The sequence below is a fragment of the Vicugna pacos genome, chromosome 3 (assembly GCF_048564905.1).
Source record: "Vicugna pacos chromosome 3, VicPac4, whole genome shotgun sequence".
Lineage (NCBI taxonomy): Eukaryota > Metazoa > Chordata > Mammalia > Artiodactyla > Camelidae > Vicugna > Vicugna pacos.
The window spans coordinates 64,571,252-64,596,709 of record NC_132989.1 but is presented as its reverse complement, the minus strand read 5'-3'; the positions used below and the strand labels follow the sequence as shown (position 1 = coordinate 64,596,709).

At 35.0% G+C, this 25,458-nt stretch overlaps 1 protein-coding gene across 2 annotated transcripts in view; it reads right to left on the bottom strand.

Moving 5' to 3' along the window:
• Positions 1-25,458, bottom strand: part of EDIL3 (EGF like repeats and discoidin domains 3) — a 392,981-nt gene that overhangs the window by 106,861 nt on the left and 260,662 nt on the right. For both annotated transcript variants that reach the window (XM_006197636.4, XM_006197637.4), the window contains one exon: positions 654-809. In XM_006197636.4, the coding sequence (XP_006197698.1) occupies positions 654-809 (156 nt within the window). The remainder of the gene's footprint in view (positions 1-653; positions 810-25,458) is intronic.

The following is a 25,458-nucleotide window of genomic DNA, read 5'->3' as shown; positions in this document are numbered from 1 at the left end:
AAAATCTTTCATAAAATCTTTCTTTTATTAGTCTAGTCTAATGACTAGTTTTAAATGGAATAAGCTATAGTCCTGGTATTTTTAAAAATTAATAATGTTGAGTAAAATTGATTTAAAAATTGAGACTACCTTATGAAAGACAAAGGAGATACTGAATATTATATCCATTTCTTCTAAATATTTTCTTCTGTTAAATAACAAAATTTTCTTCCAATATGAAGTATATTAAGATATAAATCTTTTCCATAAAGGTATTTTTCTTTAAAAATCGTATTTTTTCTTTAAAAATAATAGTACTGATCTGCAGTTATTTGATTAAGGAGAGTGATGATCTGCCAAAGCAGTAAAATGAAATTGAAAGCTGACTACTGTTGAAACAAAACTTAATTGTCATACACAGGACCATGCTAACCTTGCGATAAAGTATTTAAAGGACCACTGATGAAAATTTGAGAAAGTCTTAAATGGTAGATACTGTACATTTATAATTTGGGATAATTTCTTATCCTCTTCACACTACTAGTCCAATTAAAAAAATCATAAATTTATTTTCAACAACTTAAGGCTTCTGCTGAAGACTCAGTAGCCATTTAGTAATCAACGACTATTAATGGGAGTTTATTTTTAAATGAAGTATATCATGTCAGCCTTACCACGTCTTCACTGGTGCCTTTCACTTTGTACATTGCCCAAGTCTTTCCATCATTACTATAGGCAATTTTGTAGGATTTTATATATTCTGGGCTTCCAATCCTCTTGGCTCCTTGGGTAATAACACCAGTAACTCTCATTTTTCTTTGTAAATTTATCTGAGGAGACAAGGCATAATCAACTATAATCTCATTTCTTTCAGGATAACAATGTTGATGATATTAAATTTGAAAGTGGAACATTTTTTATTTATTAGCATAGATTTAAAATAATACAAAATAAGCATATATCCAGCTTAGCTTCAAAATGTCTTTCTCTAATGGTATACTTTTTTTTTTTAAAGTTAAGCAGCATTTGTGAACAAGCTTTGAAAAGGGCAATGTGTTCCAAAAAACATAAGGATTAAAAAAGCATTTGGTTGATTGTGATATGGAAGTGTGACTTACCAAAGTGAAAAATGAGAATATTATCTTATTAAAATAACCTCAATAACATTACTATGAAACTCTAATGTTAACATAACTGTTATTGTATCTCAAACTGGCTTTAGATGCCAAGAAATTTCCATTGAAATAAAACATGCAAATCTCTTTAAGATCTTTGAGCACTAGAGTAAGAAAAAGTAAAGACAACAATGATGGCAAAATACAAAACAAAGTATCTTCAGTTTCTGAATCTTTATACTGTAGTCTCTGCTATGGACTGTGTGAGTACACACTGTCATGTAGGACTCCTCACCAGACACTTCTCATTCACTATATGGAGACGTTCTAACTGGTATTTTTGTTTCCATATTTTCTCCCCACTCCAAATCATATGTTTCCCAAAGTCTCATCTTCCCTCTCCATGGCTCCTCTCCAGCTAGTGCTCACCAAGTGATGCTCTGTCTTCCTTGTTTATAAGGAAAATCTGGGATTTGGATGAGTTAAAGAACTGGGGTGAACAGTCCCAGCCTCTGACTGACGAGCATGCCCATGTAGGTTGTAGTGAAAACCCACAAACAACATTGTTGTTTTTAAATTTGGGGTCAGTGGTCCAGTACCAAGAGAGCTGACTCATATATCCAATTCTGCTGCTCTCATTTCAATACTTAGATGTCAAAATCACCAGCAGGGATACGTTTCATGTTCCATTCTTGTCTGGAGGCTCAAGTAAAAGAATATTCTTCTATGAAAGTAAATTTTACTTATTTCTCTTTTATTTAGTTCTCTAAAGAATGAGTTTGGAATTTTAACTGTGGGATGTGGCATCAGTAACCTCCAAAAGAGACTTTATTTTACTATGTTAAGTAAATTAGCACACTGCCAGGAAAGAGCAATATTCTCCCACTGTCTTGTGTATGGCATTCTTTTTCTTTTTTCAAACTGAGACTCTTCATAGTCAAAACCTTACAAATATATATGTGTGGGTATTCATATATAGATACACATATGTATATAACGTAATCAGTGGACACTATGAATCATGTTTCCTCCCATTTTGGAAGCCAGATTCCATATTTGATACTGCTAAACACTCCTTTTTCAATTATCTTTTATCTTGTTTCAATTATCTTGTTTATACTTCTCGTAGATGGCTAAATTATCTCTCCTCCAGTTTTAGCTGATGAGCTGTAGACTAATTTTCTAAAGCTTAAACTGTATCACAATCAAAAAACAAAAATCTGAGTATGTTTCTCTCTAAATCATCACAAATGATGTTTTAAAAGATTTCTATTTGCTCTAATATTTACAAGCTCTGAACATACATCTCAGGGAACTGTCACTCCAGAGAGTAAAGCAGCACCTAACTTGGGCTGCATCTACTTTTAGTTAAGTATTTGTAATCAAATATCAGTGCTGTTTTCATCCAATGAAAAATAAAAACCACAAAGTGATTCATAGAATACTGGTTCTGGGATTATTCACAATTACTGGGCTTTAGACTTTACGAGTTCTCCTGCATCTGGCGCTATTAAGCTTAGAATAATAAGGAATTCGTATGTAAAAGGGCTACGATTTCAACATCATGGTCATACTCAAATTTAATACCAGAAATCTGTATTATTGTGAGAAAAAAACTAAGCCTTCGAAGAAAGCCATCACATGATTTTTGAAACATCTCTACCATTAAACATGCTGCAAGTTATCTCCCCTCATCCCACCCCAACATTATTTTGATCTTATCATAAAATAACATTGGCTACAATGTGATTTGCCTTTTATTCTGTTCATTCTGCTTGCATCAATCACCCCAGACATTGTTAAAGGCCTACTAAAGAGGACTACAGGAGAAATTCCAAATTACTCCCTGTGACGTTGATGGATGTTTGGATATGCAATAAAATATTTTCATTTATTTCTCTGGTTTAAGAGAAATTATTGTTCCACTGGGGGTAGGTATAGTGTATGGCCTTAAAAAACAAGTGTGTTCTAAGGTGTTCTATGTGAACTGTTTCCCTTGCATTAGCATAAATATTAAGAAATGTAACCTGGATGCCTAGAACCCAGGTAAAGACCAGGCAGAAAAGGATTGAGGCTTTCAATCCTGGCTTTTGTCACTTCCCACCAATATAATCTCGGACAATTTTGTCTAAGCTTTCTGAAATTTAATTTCCTCCCTAATAAAAGGAATTTTAAAATAACTATTACATCATGTAAAAATTATATGATACAATGAATGTAGAAATTTAATAGCACCTGCCACCTAGAAAATTCTTAGAACATTTGCTTTTTGGGTTTTTAGTTTCTGTTGTTCTTTTTTTAGCTGAAAAGAAGCATTCTTTTTCTGTTTTCTATCCTTATATTTAAGAGCTGATGATCATAATTACCACATGAAAAAAGCTTCGAAAATAACTTCCAAAGCTATGCATTAATAAGACATTTAGGACTATTACATTTAAGAGAGAGAGAGAGTGTGTGTGTGTGCATGCATGCATGTGTGTGTGTAAATCTTATCATTCGATTCAATGTGAGGGGAAAGAGAAAATTAATGGGCTTCTGACAAGAAAGCAAACTAGTATGGCCTACTGGCTCTCACCCCTGAATCTAGCACTGGAGATATTCCAGGACAGAAAGTTGCTGAGTTTGGTACGCTAACTGAACTCCATCACAAAAGAACCATGGGAAACCCTTAGCAGAACAGGGGTTTTTGAGACCCAGTGCATGTTTGTATGTCTGGATGTGTGGAGGGGAACTCCAAGGGCCAATGATGATGAAAACAAGCTTGGGAAGAGCTTTCTAGATGTGCCATTTCTCATTCTCATTTTGCTTGCCTAGTTCTTTCCTGATTTACACAGTTCCAGCCCACAGTCAGTGGGAGGCAGTGGTGAAATGAGGGCCAGGCTGGAATAGGGGGCCTGTAGTGACTAACAGATCTGAGCCTTTCACCGTCTGCACTCTACATTCCCAGTCTATGAACTAAGGAGGTAAAACAGAGAGATGGAGGTCTTGGTGAAAGCAGTGTCTAGGGCAGACCAGGTCTTCCACTGGGAGAAGAGAGATTATGGCTGAGTACAGCTCCATCCACCTGAAGTCACTGAAGCTAGGGCATCAGCTTCACCTTTCCCTCCAGATACATCTCTAGCCAAGATATTAATAACAAACTACCTGAGGAATGCTAGTGTCAAAATTAGGAGGAAGGAGAAGGAAAAAGAAGTAATATCAGAAAAAACTAATGTAATAGAACTGGCAGGCTAAGACTTCAAAAAAATTAAATATCCCTAAAAAGATAAAGGAGTTTTTGAAACATAAGACAGAAACAAGCATATAAATAAGAACTCATTAGAAATAATGAGAATGAAAAATATAATTAAAGTTAAATGAAGTTCAAAATTAAGCAAAATAAAGCTCCCAGTGAAGAGAATTAAAGCAAAGAGGCTCAGCTGAAGCATAAACTAGTAAGCAGAAAGACAGATTATGAAAAACTTTCCAAAAGGCAATGGGATGGGATAATGATATTGCCCACATTGGCAAATGATATAACAAGTGACTTTGAAAATTCAAAAGTAACAAATAGTAAAAGCTAACTTACAAATCCTGCAAGTTTGTTTAATATAAGATCAGCATATACTTAATCTATACTAGCAATTATCAAGGGAAAATATAAGTAATTAAAATAGGACGATACTGGCACATACAGAGGCAGACCAAACAATAAAACAGAATAGAAAATCAATAAATAGACCCCTCTATGTAAAGGAATTTTGTATACGAATTAAGTGGCATTCAAATCTGTGGAGAAGAGATAGAATATTCAATAACTGGACTGGGACAATTCGGTAGACATCTTAAATAAATTTAGATCAATGTCTGTCTTCTTATCCGAGAGTAAATTCAAGGTAAATTACACACTCAAAAGAAGAAGAGGAAGGAAGGAAAGAAAGAAACCACAAAGGACCAGAGGAAACAGAGAATTAAAAATAATCTCAGAGATAAAAATTACATTCCAATCATGGCACTAGTTTTCAAAACATTATTATATTAAACTAAATTTTTCCTTAAAATAAAAAGCAAAATAAAGTCAAAATACAAATGATTAACTGGGATTAGTATTTTCTAAATCATATCATAGTACAGAATCATTAATCAAAGAAATACGATCTCACATATTAATAGTTAAAACACAAGCAACCCAAGAGAAAAAAATGGGCAAAGGATTTCATTAGTTGACATCTTAGGAAATACCTATGATTCTTAAACTCATATAAAGATACTCAATCTTACTTATAATATGAATTAAACTAAATCTACCCCAAGGTACTATAATTCACCTTTCACATCAGCAAAAAGCAGAAGGAAATTATCACATGGTATTAGCCAAAATGCAAAGAAATAGGCAAGCATGTACATTCATGGTGGGCGTATAAATGACACAGTATTTTGTGAAGGTCAATTTAGTGACTTGAAACAAAAAAATGACAAAAGCACATTTTCTTAAACTCAGCAATTTCATTCTAGAAAAGTAGCCTACAAATATAATCATACATAGGCAAATTGATGCAGGTACAAGGGTGTTCCCTGCAGAGCTAGATATAATAGAACACAATTTTGAACAATTTAAAATGTCTATCAATAGGGGTCTAAGCCATTTCATTATGGAGAAGTCCAGAAAATGGATACAATTCATTTGTAAAACAAAAGAACAAGAATGAAGGAGAGAGGGAGGAGGAGAGGGAGAGAACAGCAAAAGAGACATCCTCAGATATGATTTAAGAAATTACTGCTTGTCAAGTTTTGGTGTGGTATCAAAGAAGATTTACAATTCTCAGGAAATTATGTGGAAAGAGTACAAAGACTTCAGCAATAGGACAGTGCATACTGTAGGCTCCTGTTTATATTACTGTCAAGGGAAAATAATACATATACATATTTTCTTGTACATAATTATAGTGTCTGAAAGCAAAAATGAGAAGCTAGTTACCAACGGTTTCAAAAGGAGATAAATAGACATCTGGAAGACAGAGAAGGAGGAGGAAGAATTTTTACTATACTTGTGTATCGGTTTAAGCTTGCAATATGTAGATGTCTTACTTATTCAAAATACAAAAAAGTAAAAAATGATTGATAATAAGATGTTATTTATAATTGCAAATTCATTATAAAATATCTAGAAATTAACCTCATAAACAATTAATATGATCTTACAGAGAATATTTTTTAACTAAAAGACATTACAGAAGATCAGTATAAATTTGAATAGATGAGACAATATAATACCTTTATTCCTTCCATTTTGTTTGTGAATTCTGCACAGTTTTCATCAAAATCCAGAGGAAAACTATTCTGTGTCATTATAAATTTATTCTAAAAAATCAATACTTGTTTAGTTTAAATTATACACTGAAAAATAAACTTTCATTAATAAATAGCTAAATGAATCTTGGAAAAGATGTTAACAATGGGGGAAATCTGCCATACATTAAGACATTACAAGATGATTTTAATGAAAAATAATGTGGTACCAGCTGAGAGACAGATAAATATCCATGTGGAATTGGATCCCAAATATATATTCACACCTGAGGCAGCATTACAAGTCAGGGGGTGAGAGGACAGATTATTTAGTAAATGATGTTGGGGAAACTGATTCTCTATCCAGAGAAAAATGAAGTTGGACTGGAATATAATGAAGACCAAATGTGAAAAGTAACACTATTCATCTAATGGAAGGAAATGTAGAAACATATTTTTGTGACCTCAGAGTTGAAGAAGCTGTTCTTTTTAGAAGACCAGAAAGGCACAAAATGTGAAGGAAAAATGGAACTGGCTCCAAAAAGAAATTAAAGATTTCTGTTCAACCAAGTACAACACAGGTAAGGTCAATGGGAAGGTGACATCCTGGGAGAAGATATTTGTAATGTCAAAAACTGACAGATTTATTTAGTACACTAGTTCTCAAACTTAGGTCTCAAGACTCCATCCCTCTTAAAAATTTTTGAGAGCCTCAAAGAGCAAATATATTCACACCTGGCATTGTGGTATATATATATATATATATATATATATATATATATATATATATATATATATATATATATCAACAATTATTTTATTAGAAATTAAAACCAAGTTTTAGAAATATTTACTACTTTTTAAAATTAATAACTTTCTTAACCATAATTGAATAATTAAAATAACAGTAATAAGCCAATTATATTTTTATAAATTTTATTAAAAATTATATAACATTTTATTTTAAAACTCCATATTTTCATAAAAAATAAATTGCCCAAAGCCAAAAACTTACTGAGGAGAGGTAATTTTACATTTTTGTAAATCTCTTTAATATCTGACTTAAGAGAAGATAATGAGACCCTCATGTTTGCTTCTACATTAAATCTATTGCAAAATGTTTTTTGGCTGAATTATGTGAAGAAACTCTAACTTCATACAGATGTGTAGTTGGAAAAAGAAGGGTATTTTAATAACCTTTCATGTAAATGTGTATATTCTTCCTTGCTATGACATCAAAACTTGACTCAATAATTTCTTAAATTTTAGTTGCATTGTGGAATCTGAAATCTACCAGCGAAATTCTCCCATTTGTTTCATGAACATCCATTGGTTTATCTTGTATTTTGAATGGATCTTTTATCCTTGCATGGTTTTATAGTATCATGCACTGGTCATTTGGAAAATATAGGCTCACCGAGCTATGCAGATTCTCTAAAAGATTACACATTTAATTGTATACTATCAGAAAGTCACATTCATTAATATCACCACCAATTTCATTAAACATCCTCAAGTATCAGAAGCTCTCAAGTTTATGCTGGCAGTTAGAGTTTTCCCAAAATTCTAATTTTCTCTTGGAATTTCAAATTTTATCTAGCAACAAATACTGTCAGCTATTTCCCTTAGTGTGGCAGGACTACTTTGTTCATTTTCAAGAAAATATCAGCCAAATACCGAGGTATGAATAGTCACGGTTTGTCAGTTGTTCTTTGAAGTAAACATGATGTTCAAAAAAAGGAGGGGGTTGTTCAGCTTGCAAATCACACAATCTCCCAAGTGCTCTTCCTCAAGATCATCATTCTACTTCAGCACTCAGCAGAAGTGCTCTATGTGTGAGTCCCATGTCATCATGCAGAATATTAAAGACAAAGCCAGCACTGGCATTTAATAAAATTAATGATCATTACTGTTTCATCAAGGACATTCTTAAATGAGCTGGATTTTTCTTTTTTTTTTTTTTCCCTCTAACGTGTGCATGATGAAGGTGAATACAAAGACTACTAGTACAGTTTGATGCTACTTGTCTTAATTTGCGGTAAGACTCTAGCAGTTTTACTCACCGTTGTTTTGTGGCATCAGTGCAAATGTTAACATAATGAAAATGGCAAAGTCTTATAATTATTATGGAAATAGTGTTGACCTGTGAACCTCCTGAATATGCTTCTGGGGCCCCCTACCTCCAAAAGAGATGTGTGAACTGCAAGTTCAATTGAGAACTACTGATCTGAAATATACAAGGGGCTATTGCAAACTCACATACACACCCCCCCCAAAGAGAGGAAGAAACCAATAGAAAATGAAGCAAAGCATATTAAGAGGCAATTCAAAGAAAAGAAAATGACAACAGTTAAACTTTCACTGTTAATTAAATAAATGCGAATTGAATAAAAAAATAGCAATTTATAGCCAACAGAATGACAAAACAAAAAATGTATGACAGTATCAAATATTGGTGAAGTATTCCTTGGCTGATGGTAGAAGTATAAACCGGCATAGTTATTTCAATCTGTTACTTATTAGTAAAATCAATCAGCCTATTCCTGGGTATTTTCCCCTGAAAAATTTCTGCGTTAAGTGCTCAAGGAGAAATGCACACACATATTTACTGCAGAATTTTTTATGTCAGCAAAGAAGAGCAGCTTAAGTGAATATCCCCAGAGGAATAAAGATTTAAAATAGAAAACATGTGTGTGTGCACAGGCATGTATTTGTGCGTACACTTGCACACATACACAAAGGCATACTTCTGAGAGAACTGGATTTATACATAGCTACCTAAAAACATAAGAACGTAAGAAAAAGAAAAAAAACAGAATGAAAAGAGACACAATATAATTTATGTAAATTTAAAAACATACATATACAAGATAACATCATACACTTTCCAATAATTCACTTGTCTAAGTCAACACAGGGAAGGTGGAATGAAAGGATCCACATCAACTCTCCGAGGCTGTATTTCTATAACAGAAGAGGAATGGGAAGGAAGGTGGGGGAATGGGTAACAATCCCACAAAACAAGGAGGTTCACCCTCAAATCAGTCCTGGCAAATGATACCCTACGTGGGGGAAGGAATCACTGGTTCCTCCCATTTACTGCTCTAATCTCAAGGGAAAAGATTTAAGTATGGCCATTTGATGTAATAGAACTGTTACATACAGAAGTATTTTCTGAGACACATTCCCTAGTGTAAGACGCAGTGCCACAAGCATTTCAAACACACTTAACTACATAATAACGTACTTAAAAGTATTTATAGTTGTAATTCAGACAAAGCTAGTATTAAATAAGCAATTATCTTTGAGTAGCTTTGTGAATAGTTAATTGTTTTTCTCTACCTCAAGCTTGTCGCTGGAAGATGTGATATGCCTAAGTAGTACGCATGCAAGTGTGGGTCTGACTGATAGCTGCTATCACTATGTAATAATAATATAAACATAAAATGCAAATAAACAGTTTGCCAAGAGAAACTATTTTCCTATTTCATTTAGTTGAAAAAGAAGCTGTCAGTTTCTTTAATGTCGTAATACTTGGGAATGGAAGAATTCCTTTTGGAAGAAACTCTAAGAAGCATTTGCCAATAGAAGGTTGCTAAAAGGTAAACTGAGGCATATTAAAAACTTTGAGCTTATTTGAGCAAACTTTGACTGGAATGGGGCAGCACCAAACCAGAAGTGGTCTGGAGCGCTCCATGAACAGGACTCACAGAGAAGAGGGGGAAGCAAAGCAAAGAAATCATCTGACTGGCTATAGCTTAAGCAATTGCATCACTTGGGAAAGCCTAGTTGGCTGTTTGTGACTGTCCTTAGGTTTCCATTTTTTTGACCTTGAGGAATTCACAGGCTTAGGTTTATATTTACTCAGGTAGGCTGCTAAGGCATTAAAGCCAACTCAGTCTAAAAATATATAAACAACTCAACACTCAATATAAAAGAAAATAATCCAATCAAAAATGGGCAGAAAACATAGAAGACATACAAATGGCTAACAGACACATGAAAAAGATGCTCAACGTCACTAATTATTAGAGAAATGCAAATCGAAACAAGGAGATGTCACCTCACACCTATCATCAAAAGTCTACACACAACAAATGTTGACAAGGATGTAGAGATAAGGGAACTCTTGTACAGTGGGAATGTAAGTTGGTGCAGCCACTATGGAAAACAGTATGGAGGTTCTCCCTCAAAACTAAAACTAGGCCCAGCAATTCCATTCCTGGGTATACATCTGGAAAAAAATGAAAAAAACTAACTTAAAAAGATACATGCACCCCAATATTTATAGCAGCATTATTTATAAGAGCCAAGATATGAAAGTAACCCAAGCATCCATCAACAGACGCATGGATAAAGAAGATGTGATGTATACATATAAGAATATTACTGAACCATAAAAAGAATGAAATTCTGCCATTAGCAGCAATGTGGATGTACTTTGAGAACATTATACTTAATAAGTCAGATAGAAGAACACAAATACTGTATGTTTTATCTTACATGTGGAATCTAAAAAATAAAACAAATGAAAGTATATAGCAAAACAGAAACAGACACAGACACAGAAAACAAACTAATGGTTACCAGTAGGGAGAGGGAAGGGGGAAGGGGCATGTTAGGGGTATGGGAATAAGAGATACAAACTACTATGTATAACATAGATAAGGAACATGGCTATATTGTATAGTACAGGGAATTATAGCCATTTCTTGCAATAACTTTTGATGGAGTATAAACTGTAAAAATACTGAATCACTATTTTGTATAACTGAAACTAATATAATATTGTAAATCAACTATATTTCAATAAAAGAAAAAGCCACCTCAGTCTAATGGTCTCTCTTTTTAATGAACAAAATCAATTAACAAGGAAAATAAATGCCTGATCCATAACTTGATAGGAAAATCATGTTAAAATCAAACATTCAGTGGTTGTTTACTTCATGACTGAGGTACATACACAAGCAGTATTCTGTGAGCTGCTATAGAAAAAAATGCAGATTTGAAGAGTAGATAGCATGTTACATTAAAGTACTATATAAACAAACAATACTTAAATACTAATGATGCTCTACAGCAATCATTATGCATACCAGTGTTTTAATAATCTGCAGATTTATTTAAATTGACCACTAAGTGCTGGTGAATAGCGATTTTTGAATTACTGATTTTTCTTTTCTTCACGATAAAGGTTATGGATTATCATATAACATTAAAAGTATCAGGTTAAAGATTAAGAAATAAAAGAATTTGCTAGACAGGATGAGACTTATGTATGTCCATCATTACAACTGCTAAATCACAGCTTGAGGAGTTTTTGCTGTTACTGCCTATTAGATATGCACACACTCATGCTTAAACTAAAGGAAAAGCACGTTTCTTAGGAAAACAATGACCAGACTATAACCACCTTTCAATTTCAGGAAACAAGTATTGCACTTGAACATCAGAGTTGTCCTGCTGCTGCATTAAAAACATTATTTTTGTATGATTACTATAAAGAAAATGTGTAATTGGAGTAAATTAGAGCACCTCTGAAATTGTAAATCATCATTATTCATGCTACTTTCATCTTCACAGAGATTTTATTTCATGTACTAAAATTCTACCTGTAGTGGAGAAGTAAAAAGACTTGTATTCTATGAGCTCTTTTTCCTAACACCAAGGAAGTTTGAATATATATATTCATATACATATACATGTATAGGTGTGTGTATATGTATGTGTATATATGAAATTTCCAGATAACCATTTTGTATTGATAGTATTTAAACTTCTAAATTTGTAAATGAGATTTTTTTTTCTGTCCACAATATTTTTTATAACCCACTTCATTAAGTATGCCTTCGTAGGTCACAGCAAGGACAATCCTCCTTTTGGGAGTGGGCAATACAAATAAGCCTGGGGCAGAAAGAACAGGCAGCCATCTCTTTGGTGGGATATGAGAAATAACTTGAGACTCACAGGCAGTTTTAAATATTTGGATTGTAAAGATGCCACTTGAGGGGTTAAAAAAAAAAAAAAAAACGGGAACATCTCCAAAAGCTTCTAGGTAAGAATTACAGGGAACTAGAATGCCTGTGTAATTCACATTAGATGATAAATTATCTTACTGAATGTATCTTTAGTATCTTCTATGGAAGGAAGATGGGAAGCATCATGAACATACCCACGAAGAAGACCTTTGAGATGTGTGAGGGTATAAGGAGTAACTCAGACCAACAGTGCATAGCTCACAGTTTTGACAAGACTGACTCTAGTGGTTATAATAACATTTCTCTGAAGCAAACTCCGTATCACCAACGACCTGATCTGCTGACACGTCATTCCTACTATCAGACACACACGCTGCTCTGCACCTCCCAGCACTTGCCCCCGCTCCCTGCTGCTGCTGCCTGGACTGTATACTAACCCCGAATCAGCTGTGTTTGCTCTTAATCTTTTTTTTTTTTAAGTTGTGTTATTTTAATTACATAATTTGATTAAACATAAACGCTAAAAATATGACTAGAAAAGAAGAGGGGTTTTTGTCTATGCAAACATGAAGAAGCTTTGAAAAAAACCCCAAAAGCAAATTATAGAAAATAATCGGTAATACTGGGGAAAATGATTAATATCTAAGATTCTGTGCTTGAGTAACTTTCCCAGTATGTATAGGCAAAAAAATAAAAACTGATATATCAGGAATGCTTTATGGGCATGGTTCATCTAAGAAGCGAACAGAAAAGAACATACGTGAATAAACATTAAAAACTAGCATCTCTTTATGACTCTGCACCTGGTAAAGCTTCCAATCAAAGTGAAACCCCTCATTCACTAAGTAAGCTGCATGTGACAGAAGCAATATACTACCAAGGGTGTAAGCTGTTGGTTGTTTCAAGAGCCCTGGCCGGGCCTAACAGTTTCATCCGAGTTTCCACCTGTTTCTGAAGGGCTTTCACTGTATTGTACTCACCTCCCTACTCTTAGTACTTGCTCTGGTTAGAGTTTCTTCACATCCTCCACCATTTACAGCTTCGCATTCAGGGGCGAAATGAACTGTGGCTATTTTGTTTAGAGATGTCAGTCGGTATATTAAGTTAGATGCAATAGTATATCTTAAGGTAGTTTAGACCCCGTCATAAATACAGTTTTCTGGTCTGAGGTAAAGATTTTAATTCATATGCTCTGGATTTTAGATTCTTCTTGCCTTTTTCCTGGTTACTTCATATGGCTGGGCAAGAATTAAAGGAGTCACTGTATAAAGCCCAGCCATCTGAATAGATTCAGTAAAAGGATGGATGGATGGATGGATGTATGTATGGATGGACGGATGGATGAAAGGAAAAAGGAAGGAAGGAAGGAAGGAGAAAAACAGAAACCTCAACGAACAGATAGAAGTTGGAGAAGAAACAAAAGGAATAAAAAAAGAAAAGGATGACAGTACATGAGTGGAAACACTAGTCCCAATAAAAATACATTAGAAATAATGAAAACAGTCACTTTGCTAATGTATATTTTTCTAAGAAGCCTGAGGTGCTGCTAAAAAGGAAAAAAAAAAAAACCCTCAGTGCACAAGCGCACTGGGCACTGGGTGTGCCATGAAGGGGAGAGGAAAGAGGGAGTCCGTGGGGGAGAGATTGGACTTCCTTCAAACTCCTGTGAATGGCCAGTGTCAACAGCAATAGCTCTTATGTGGATGTGAAGTGGGCAATCACCTATTCCACAGATAAAACAAGAAAAGAGAGGAAGAAAATAAATAAGCTTATGGAAACATTTTAAGAAGTTAATTATTTTTTTAAAAGACAGGCCTGAGGAGAGGTGGATTACTTCCAATAGCTGGCCCAGGAATAAGGTGGGAAGGGCGTGGAATTTCACTTTAAGGTCATATGAATGTTCTCCTCGGCTTCAACCACCTCGCTGAGTGGACTTCAAAGTGAATGTGACTGAGGACGGTGCTGAGTGAACCAGAAAAGAAAAACAAAAATGGGATCTCCAGTTACTCTAAGCAGAGTCTTAGCTAAAACTGAGAACTCCCTGATTCCATACCCCTATCCAGGATGACGAAGGGTTAGCAGGTAGAGAAGAAGGCATAGTCCCCTGTGTTCTCTAGTTTTTTCTTAATTCAGTGTTACCTCGAGCACACAGAGTGATGCCAACAGGACAGTTTTCAAGTGTTGCTCTGAGAACACTCTATACCTTTCCATTCGTGAGGGTATTATGGGTAGTGGCAGTAAGTGTCCTGAAATTTAGAATGCTGATGTGGGATCAATTAAACATCAAGAGGGAAACAAACATCACATAATAAAACTTAAAAGGTACTTCTGGGAAATAGAATACCATGATACTCTTCATTTTTATGTACTGAAGGAAAAAGAAGCCTAAGCAAACATATGCTCTAGCACACAAAGTGGCAAACTTTCTAGGATATTATTTTCTAGCATTGAGCAATATGAATAAATTAACCAAAAGGAGAAATCAGGGCTGAACAGAAGGAATGGAACCCCTCTGGAACACAGACGCAGCAGCTATTACCAAGTCATAACTTTGTGTTCTGTATGCTTTGTGTTCTTCTGGCTTTATTTTAATCTAAGGAAGTATGATCTTACATCTGTGTTTCAAAAATAAAATTAAATAATTTTAGAAATTAAATTTCATTGCCACATTGCAATATACCAGCATATGTTCTGAACAATAACAAAGCAGACTTACATTTCATGCCTTTTTTTGAGAACTTCATGATTCAAAAATCCTCTTTAAATAGACAAACTAAAAAGTGCTTGGTTATTTTTCCTTATTTGTTACTTTCGACTTAAAAGTAGCTGTTAGGAATGTTATTAACTGGCCTGACCAGATTATCTAATTTCAGACACACTAAAATCACTTTTTAATATGACTGCAAAACCAGAGACACACTTGCAGTATTCCATAGTCTCTTAAAATGCTGCCTGACACAAAAGATTCATTGTGGTCTATAATCAAGTCTCCCTAGAAGAAGCAAGTAATATCTTTAAATTTTTCCGCCGGCTTATACATTTCTATAATAAGGATTAATTTATAATATCATTGTATTTCTATGGACATTACGGGTGGGGTACCACACTTAAATATCTAATTATTTTCAAATAAAATATGGAAGGTAGAGTGCCCTAAGCTGTTTTAACATTTTGAATACATTTATGAGCAAATAAATTCTGAAATGTGAAGTCAGAGCTTTTCACAACAAACCAGCACCTGGTACTAGACATGTTGAGTTTGGGACCGTTTATTATTAGGTGTTGGGAGAAAGATGCTGCTTTGGGAACACTGAAAAGATGAGAAACACAGAGAAGCAAAAGCCTGCAATCGGGAGTCCTGTACTACATGTCTTTAAGATGTGCAGACAGGCTCTCCTCTCTCGGTGCTGATCAGTGATAAGAACCACTAAGACTCCAAATTGCCTGTCTCTGCCAACGGACATTTGAACGAAGAATAGAAGTTATGTTTCTTCAGGGTGAGAGTAGACCACTGTACTTAAGATGTTGATCTTCTGAAAACCCAGGCTAGAAACCTAGTTGTGCTCTGGGCAAGGTTCTTAACCATGTGAACCACAATTCCTTCATCCCTGCGATGGAAATGAGATGCTATGTAACTCATAGGGTCCTCTGCATATTAAAGGTGATGTTGGCCCTTAGGAACCGAGCATCTTTAAGCATTCAATAACTGTTTGCTGTTATTGCCATTCTTCCCAGGGAAGAAGAAAGTTGAATTTCTCATTTACGAATGTGGATAAACAACAAAAAGAAGAAAATGATTCTTTAATTCACACTGATCAGGCATATTAGATTCTATTTCTTGAAGTAACTTTTAATTTTCAAAGTGCTTTTATACACGTTACACTGTTTCTTTGCTCTTTATATTAACCTTAAGAAATAAGTTGGACAATTCTGGTCTTCTGTATAAGCCAACAGGGGGAGGTGATGGGGGAATTGTGGTCATCTCTGCTCCCTTAGAAGTAAGGAGAAGAACACACAAAGAGCAAAACCAACCACAAAAAATTCTGCTCCTCACACTACACGCATATCCAACATCAACTCCTTAATAAAGTAAAAATATTTTTTTACAGGTTTTCAAGGAAATCCAGTTTCATCACTCCCAAAGAATTCTGTATAAGCAAAAAATTAAAGTGCTTAAAATTTATGAAGAAGAAAATAGAATGTACTTACTTATTTTAAAATAATAATTTTGCTGAACAGATGTTGGCAATTAGGAACTGCCAACTTACTTTAAAAAATGCAATAATTGTATTGTTCGTAAACTTTTATTTCCATTTCCCTAACTAAATACTATAATTTTATCTAACATTTTCAAAAGCTTGAATAAATTATTTTTAAATGGAAAAATATCATCTTTTATGTTAGCAATTTCATTAGAGTGTGACCCGAATTTAGAAAACAAGTTATTTTTAATGATCAAGAGCTACACACACTTACCAGTGACTGGATTTATTTATATACAAATAACATTCACAACTCTAGTTTTAGAGCTAATCTTATGGACCCATAATTCTAATATTCATATGATTTTTAAAGTGACATAAAATTTCTGATAATAAAATACTATAATCATATTATTAGGACATTCAAAATTAGGCAAACTCTATTACACTTGATTTTTTTTTGTAGCTTGAACATGAACTTACAGATTTTCTACAATTTGACATCACCCCTCTGTTTCCAAAACTTCAGTGGTTCTCCCCCTACAACACCAATTTCAAATATGTACATTTTTTACTCTGACACGCACAAATTTCTACCAGGTCATCGTAACATATTTTCAGTTGCACTTCCAAATATTAAAGTATTTAATGTGCCCCAAATTCTTACATGTCCATAATTTATAAACATGATGATAGATATAGTGGGAAATGGAAAATCAGAAAAGATCTTTGCACTTGTCACATGTAATCTAAAGAGGAAAAAACACAACTAACTGTAATTCAAAGCAGAATGTTACAAACAATAAGGGGACAAATGCCTTGTCATGGACATAAAGAGAAAATATCAGTTAATAGTGACTGGAAACAGAAAACTAAGGTCTTGAGAAGTCAATGGCCTGCCCAAGGTCACATGCTTGGATTGAATGGGTCATCTCAGTCCCAGACAAGAGGAAGAGAGACACCCTAGGAAGTTGAGTACTCACTAAGCTTTATGAAGGTCTAGTGAGGCTGGACAGAACAATAGCTCTTCTTCTGCTAGGTCTGTCTACCTGGAAGGCCCCTTGCATCTATTGCAGCAGTCTGAAAACTTATCTGCTCTTTGAGTCTCATTTTAAATAGCTTCTTCGCACCCACATGTAACACTTAAAAATTATTATTATGAAACTTATACGTTCTGCCTTGGATCTAATATTGAACATGCTAATGCAAGCTTATATTTGGTCTGATTAGGTTCAGCTTTGAGTGACAAAAACCCAAATTAATAGTAGCTTAAGAAACAAGGTCCTCATGTATAGCATAGGGAACTAAAATCAATATCCTGTAATAACCAATAATGAAAAAGAATATTTATATACATATAACTGAATCATTATGCTATATACCTAAAACTAACACAAAATTGTAAATCAACTATACTTCAATAAAAAATAAATAAACAAAAAAATAAACAAAAACAAATAAACAAAAATAAATAAATTAAAAAAAAACCCAAACAGTGTCTAATAGGAAAGAACTTGGCTTCTCTCTTGTGTAAACATGGGACTAGGCAGAGGGGCTGATATAGCAGGGCCCCAGGGCTCTCAGTCTTGCTGCTACTGTATGTAACCCAGGTCTCATGGTCCAACATGGCAGCACCTGAGTTCCTGGCAGCAGGATGGAGGAAGTGATGAATAAAGGAGAAGAGGGCATGTGGGTGCTGTCTCTGAAGGAAGGTTCTCAGGAACCGCCATGTGATACTTTTGCTTATATGCCTTTGGTCACTTGTGAGTCACATGCCTACACCTAGCAGAATGGGAGGTTGGGAAATATAGCCTAAAAGACTATATTTTTATATAGAATAAACATATATTACACTGAATAAGATATATAATCTTATACAGAATAAAGACTATATCCTGAGGTAAAACATGCTTAGATAACAATCCTCTTGCTACAGAAACAAGTAAAAAGGATGTTGGGAGACAGGTAAAAGTCTTGGCTATGACTCTCAATCAACATTTACTGAATGAATGAGAATGTACATTTATTAGTCGCTTGCTGTATGGTCTATATGTGACAATCCACTATGTAATATCACATTCCTAAAAAGCGGTTCTATTTCTTTTTTTACCACTTTATATATAAAGAAGTTGTATCTTAGAGTGGTTAAGTACTTTTGTCCACAGTGGCCAGTGGCAGTGGCCAGTTGAATCCAGAACCACTGATCTTGAACTCCATATTACTTCACCTTAGAATACAATACTACAGAGCTACAGTAATCAAAACAGCATGATATTATTACAAAAACAGACATATGGATCAATGGAATAGAATAGAGAGTCCAAAAATATACCCACAAACTTTTGTTCAATTAATCTTTGACACAGGAGGCAAGAACACACAATGGAGTAAAGACAGTCTCTTCAGCAAATGGTGTTGGGAAAATTGGACAGCTGCACATAAATCACAATCAATACACAAAAATAAATTCAAAATGGCTTAAAGACTTAAACATAAGACAAGACGTGATAAACCTCTTAGAAGAAAACATAGGCAAAACACTCTCTGACATAAATCTCAGCAATGTTCTCCTAGGGCAGTCTACCCAGGCAATAGCAGTAAAACCAAAAATAAACAAATGGGACGTAATTAAACTTATAAGCTTTTGCACAGCAAAGGAAACCATAAGCAAAACAAAAAGACAATCTACAGAATAGGAGAAAATATTTGCAAAAGATGAGACAGACAAAGGCTTAATTTCAAGAATATATGAATAGCTCATACAACTTAATAATAAAAAAACCAAAAACCCAATCCAAAAATGGGCAGAGGACCTAAAGAAGCAATTCTCCAATGAAGACATACAAATGGCCAAAAGGCACATGAAAAAATGCTCAATATCACTAATTATCAAAGAAATGAAAATCAAAACTACAATGAGGTATCATCTCACACCGGTCAGAGTGTCCATCATTCAAAAGTCCACAAACGATAAGTGCTGGAGAGAGTGTGGAAAAAAGGGAACCCTCTCACACTCCTGGTGGAAATGTAGTTTGGTGCAGCCATAATGGAAAACACTATGGAGATTCCTCAAAAGACTGAAAATAGACTTATTATATGATCCAGCAATCCAGCTCCTGGGCATATATCCAGAGGGAACCTTAATTTAAATAGATACATGCACCCCAATGTTCATAACAGCACTATTTAACAAAAGACATGGAAACAACCTAAATGTCCATTAACAGATGACTGGATAAAGAAGTTGTGATATATTTATACAATGGAATGCTACTTAGCCATAAAAAATAATAAAATAATGCCCTTTGCAGCAATATGGATAGACCTGGAGACTGTCATTCTAGGTGAAGTAAGCCAGAAAGAGAAAGAAAAATACCATATGATATCACTTATATGTGGAATCTAAAAAAAACAAAACAAAACAAACTACAAAACAGAAACAGAGACATTGAAAACAAACATATGGTTACCAGGGGGAACAAGGGGGTGGGAAGGGTTAAATTGAGAGTTCAAGATTTGCAGATACTAATTAATATATATATAAAATAAACCAGAAGTTCATACTGTATAGCACAGGGAACTATATTCAATATCTTGTAGTAACTTATGGTGAAAAAGATTATGAAAATGAATATATGTATGTTCATGTATGACTGAAGCATTATGCTGTGCACTAGAAATTGTCACGACATTGTAAGCTGACTATACTTCAATAAATATATATATAAGAGAAAATAACTGCTTATGCAAATGTATTTTACTTGCATTAGATTTATAGGTAATGTGGCTTATCTTCACACTACTTATTAATTCATTTAATAAATATTTACCAAGCAAATAAGAATTCTTCTGAGTCTTGGGGATACCAAAAGATTTATGATAGCATATTTTTTCTTATTTATGAAAGGTTTAGCCACTGGGATTGGGGAGAAGTCTAAGTGAGCCAACAGACAGTGGCTCTACCCTCACGCAGCTTACCTAATAAAATAATCTCCTACATGGTCTTTAATTGTAAGCTACAACAAGTGCTAGGCAAGAAAAGAATAAGAAGTTACATGAACGTATATTAGGAGAACCGTATCTAGTCTGGGGCAAAGAGCTCAGTTAGGGAAGGCTTCCTTGAGAAGGCAGCATCTAGATGAGCAATTGGCACCTGGGAAATAATGAATATACTGAATGAATGAATGAATTTATTAGTTAAAATGAAATTGGAAGTCACTTTGGAAGATGTTTTTCCTAAGCCTGGAAAGCAGAAGGAAGTACCCTTCAAGAAGTCCCATCTGGCTGGAACTCAGTCAATTCACTACACTTTCCCAGCACATAGTTCACAGTTCAATTGTTCACTGAATTAAATCAAACCGCTTTTTTTCCCCCTCAAGTGTCCATACAACGAAGTAAAAATTTTCTGCATCAGATCATGTTTTATTTACTTCAGTGAACTCTGCATGGGCACAGAAAACTAGTCTACTGCCCAAATAGTTCTCTGCAAATAAGAGCTGCTAAATAAATACCAGTTCTTCTACAGCAGGTTCGAAACTAAGGAAGACGTTCTACAAAATATATAAGTGCTCCTCCTTCAACGTTTACATCCATCTTTCCAAGTCTAGGTTAATGCTCCTAAGAAAAGAAAAGCGAAGATCCACTGGCAATATTAAAATGTCTTATTTGTTGTTTTGTTTTGCAGGATAATCGCATTTCAGTTTAAGAGCATCTTGAAAGCTGCTGTTATGTAAAAATACTGGCTTAGGTTGGGCCCCTGCTAGGAAAACTAAGATAGAAAAATTTGCATCTACTTCTGAAATTCAGCACTCTTTGCCTAAGCAGTGCTAATGATAGTAACTAGACAGACCAGAGTTTCATATTGGTTTTTTTTTTAATCTGAAAAGTGAAAATATAGCCTATTATTATGAACTAGGAGAAAAAAAATACTTCAAAGCTACTGAAGCATTAAATATATAATAGAAGCAAGAAATGTGAGAGCCCCTTTGTGGAGAAAAAAGAGTCCTCTGTTACTTTTTCAAGAACCAAAATCACAACAAAATAAAATAATCTATCCTAAGTACACCAATGTTAGGCTGAAACAACTACTATTTTAATTAAATATATCAATTCTGGGGAAAACAGCAGAAGCCCCAGCAGCAACAACAACGTTAAAAACAAATACATGGAGAAAATGTAACCAATGTAGAGTACAAAAATGAAAAGTCCTGAAAAGGGCATTCATGTAGAATGGATACACTTACTCAGAAGCTCTAAGTTCAGTTCTTTTCCCCCTAAGGGTGCTGTGCAATGGTGTGCCCAGGTAAGCTATTGTCCGATTAAAATTATTTCTTGGATATGTGCTTTAAATTGTTTTGATGGAAACAGAAATAGGACAGAAAGAAACTTTCACCTTCATGGGAAGATACTGTATTTTGGAGTTCTCATCTGTTCCCTCAAGTGTCTTTCAACTCTAAGTGGACACTACCTAACCTCCCATTCCACCAGGTGTGGCCATGTGATGTGACTCACAAATGGCCAATGGCAATAAGAATGTCACGTGGCAGCGGTGTCCACTTGATCATTTCCAATCTCTATACAGAAGCAGCAAACTCACTTTTTCAACTTCATGCTGGGTACTGTTATTTTCTTCAAGTAAATCACTAAGACCCCAAATATATGCACCATTTTTCCAAGCAGAGAAACTCCTTGTCTTGTTTCCTGTATTTCTGTTAATGGTACCAAAATCATGCTCATGCTCGAAACCCTGGAATTTTTCTTATTTTTTAACTCCTGCCTTTCCCATAACACACAGTTCAATCAGCTGTCCATGAAGCAGCCTCAAACCCACTTACAAATTTATTTTTTATTTTTATTTCCACAACTGCCAGTGTAATTCAGGTCCTCCTCTGGGCTGTTAGCTGTAAAAGCCGTTTAACTGGGGTGCCTGCTCCTAGACCTGCCTCTGCATGTAGCGCAGTATTTATTCAATACAATTTTACTCAGTGCCTCAGAAGCACTAGGTTTTGTGTTGTATACTCATAATACACACAACTCACATGCCATCTTCCTAAACTCTGAGTTCTGACAGTGTTAATACCCTGCTGAAAACCCTTCAACAGACATCAAGTGCCGCCTTAGCCTAACACTGGTGTATTTCACATTCTGATGTTTCCTTACTTTGCAGACTTTTATCCTCCTATGCCCCAGATACACACCCAAATTTTCAGCACAGTAAACCAGTCCCTGAGGACCCCGAGTTCCCTCTCTCTTGTGACTTTGTTCATTCTACTCTTTCCCACTGAAATAACCCCTTTAATATCATCCTCAAAAATGGTGAATATGCTAAATTCACCTAATAATTAAAATGTAAATGGCTTTTTTGATGTTTTCATTATACTCTGGTTGCACAGAAAATAGTACATCTTCCTTAAAGACTCCTAGGACCCCGCTGAGGGTTTAACAATAAAACATTTAAAGCCTAGTCTTCTAGGGATGTGGACAGTTTTACAATCCTTTTACTATTTAATTATGACTTAATTATTGAAGGCCTCCATGTCACAGGCAAAAATCCTTTGAAAACAATTAAGCATTACTATTTCCAGTTCATGGAGGAATGGGGATTCCACTTAAGGCAGGCAGCTGATACAGGCAGGTTAATAAAATATCACCGAAGTAGGTTAAGTAGTTACGTCTTAGATTTGTGATGTCTTGATCCATTACTTTAAAATATTTTGCACTGATGTCTCATTTTGAAGAGCACTGTACTGTTCTTCAACATCTTAATTTATTTAATTAAGTTGCTTCTACTAGTGGAAGGGGCACAACCAAGGGGTAAGTCTCTCTTATTAGACTGTGAGCTCCATCGGGGCAGCAGTCACCACGTTTTCTTCCTTAGGATCATCAATATCACAGTCCACCTGAGGTGTCTGCTCATGATGTAGTCCCCTGAACCTCAACTCTAACTCACTGATTCAGCAATTCTAAGGGTGGGAACCATGTTTAAAAAGCTCTCCAGGTAATTTTTTGTAGAGTTAAACTTTGAGAGCCACTGTCCCTGGCTAGAGGTGGACTGCTTGCTTATGGGCAAATGCAGATTTTATAAAATACAATAGCTACTTTATAAAGCCTTAAGAAAATCCAAGACTCCTACCAGCACTCACCTCCCTTACCTTCAAAAAAACCCACATAAAGTAAAAGGACACTTTCAAGAGCTTTCAAAGAGAGGATAGTACAGAGGTTAGGAATGGTTTAGTGCTGGCCTCTCACACAAGCTATGTTTCAATCTGAACTATGCAATTTACTAGATCAGTAGTCAGTTTGGACAATTTATGGTTCCATTTCTAGATTTCCTTATCTAAATAATGAGAGTAAGAACAATACGAATTATATGGGGTTATGGATTCAATACATGCCCTGTAGTTTGAATAGCAAACAGTGCTAGCTGTTAGGTTATTTTAAAGTGAGTACGTAATAGGATGGATAACGAGACTTGCCTATAACCTAAGTGTAGTTGACTATAGTAACCTCTTCCTGCACATGAATCTAACCACATTTAGCTCGTTTTAAACAACAACGAAGTCACCCAAATTGAAATGGTTTCAAAGTAATTGCTGTCTCAAGAAAATAAAGCTTTCAGAATCAGGCCAGGTGGCTTGGTACTAGGTCACATTTTCAACACAAGGAGGTTTTCAGAGAGGCCAGGGAGCAGAACTAATTTGTTCAATGTCTACAGTAGAAATAAGGGATGCCTTCAGCTCAGTCCAAATAGTAATCCCGCTAGTTCCCAGAAGATAAACATAAAGAGACAATCAAACCTTTAGTTCAGACTCTGATTTTTCCCCTTGCTTCTCTGCATTTCTCACCCCCAGGGACTCGGGACAGACTGCCAGGAGACCTTCCCTGTCCTGGCAGGAGGGAGGTGCTGCTGCAGTCCTTTCAGGACGAATTGCTGTGCTGGAAGCAGGAGCCGACTCTAATTCACAAGCACAGTTTTCCATGGACAGGATTCAGAACAGGTTTAATACCTCCGGTTGCAGCAGGATTCACATTCACAGGGGAGTCACATTCACAATTGCATTTAGCAGTATCAGCAAAGTTACAAGATGCTCTGGAAGATGATGGGAACTGAGTGCTGCCTCCTAGAATCCTAAGTGCCAGAAATTGGGATATAGAGCCCAGGGACTGCCTAGATGGTCATGTGAAGAGGGATGAAGAGGGAATCAGAGTAAGTTTGCCATGAAGGGGATCAAGGTAGATTGTAAAACCAGAGATATTAATCTTTGAATGCTTTCTTTTTTCCATGACAAGAGCAAGTTGTTATTTATTGTCAGTCAATTCAGATGACCTTCATTTCACTCGACCAGTATCATAAACAGAAAACAAAATTCACTCTAGTAACATTCATGACACTAAATGAACCACAAGACATTTAAAATCTCAACCTTTGTAAATACAGAAGTTAAGCTGGAAATGGTTTCCTCATGGCCAAAATGTGTAGCAAGTATATAGAATTAAAACGTCTTTCACATAAAAGTGGTTTACTGAATTATCTACTAAGATTTTTTGAGATGCTAAAATTGTGTTAAAGAAATCCCTGTAAGTCTTTATATTCTATATTTTATGAATAACAGTAATAGATGTAGTTGGTATGTTTTTGACATTTCTGTAAGGATGAAAATGACATAGCATAAGCTAGGGAGATACCAGTATTTTAAATGCTTTTTTTCCTATGATAAATTTGTCTTAGAGAAGATATGGTTACTTTAACAATGGCACTATCTAAAGTTTCTGGTGGTGTGATTATGATAACAAATGTATAAAAATGTGCAGGATGCTAAAGCAAACATTTATTTATTTTTTTAACATTTCAGGAACAAAACATAAATGGGATAGGACAGCATGAACATTCTGGTGCTTGGTACACAGGATTTAATT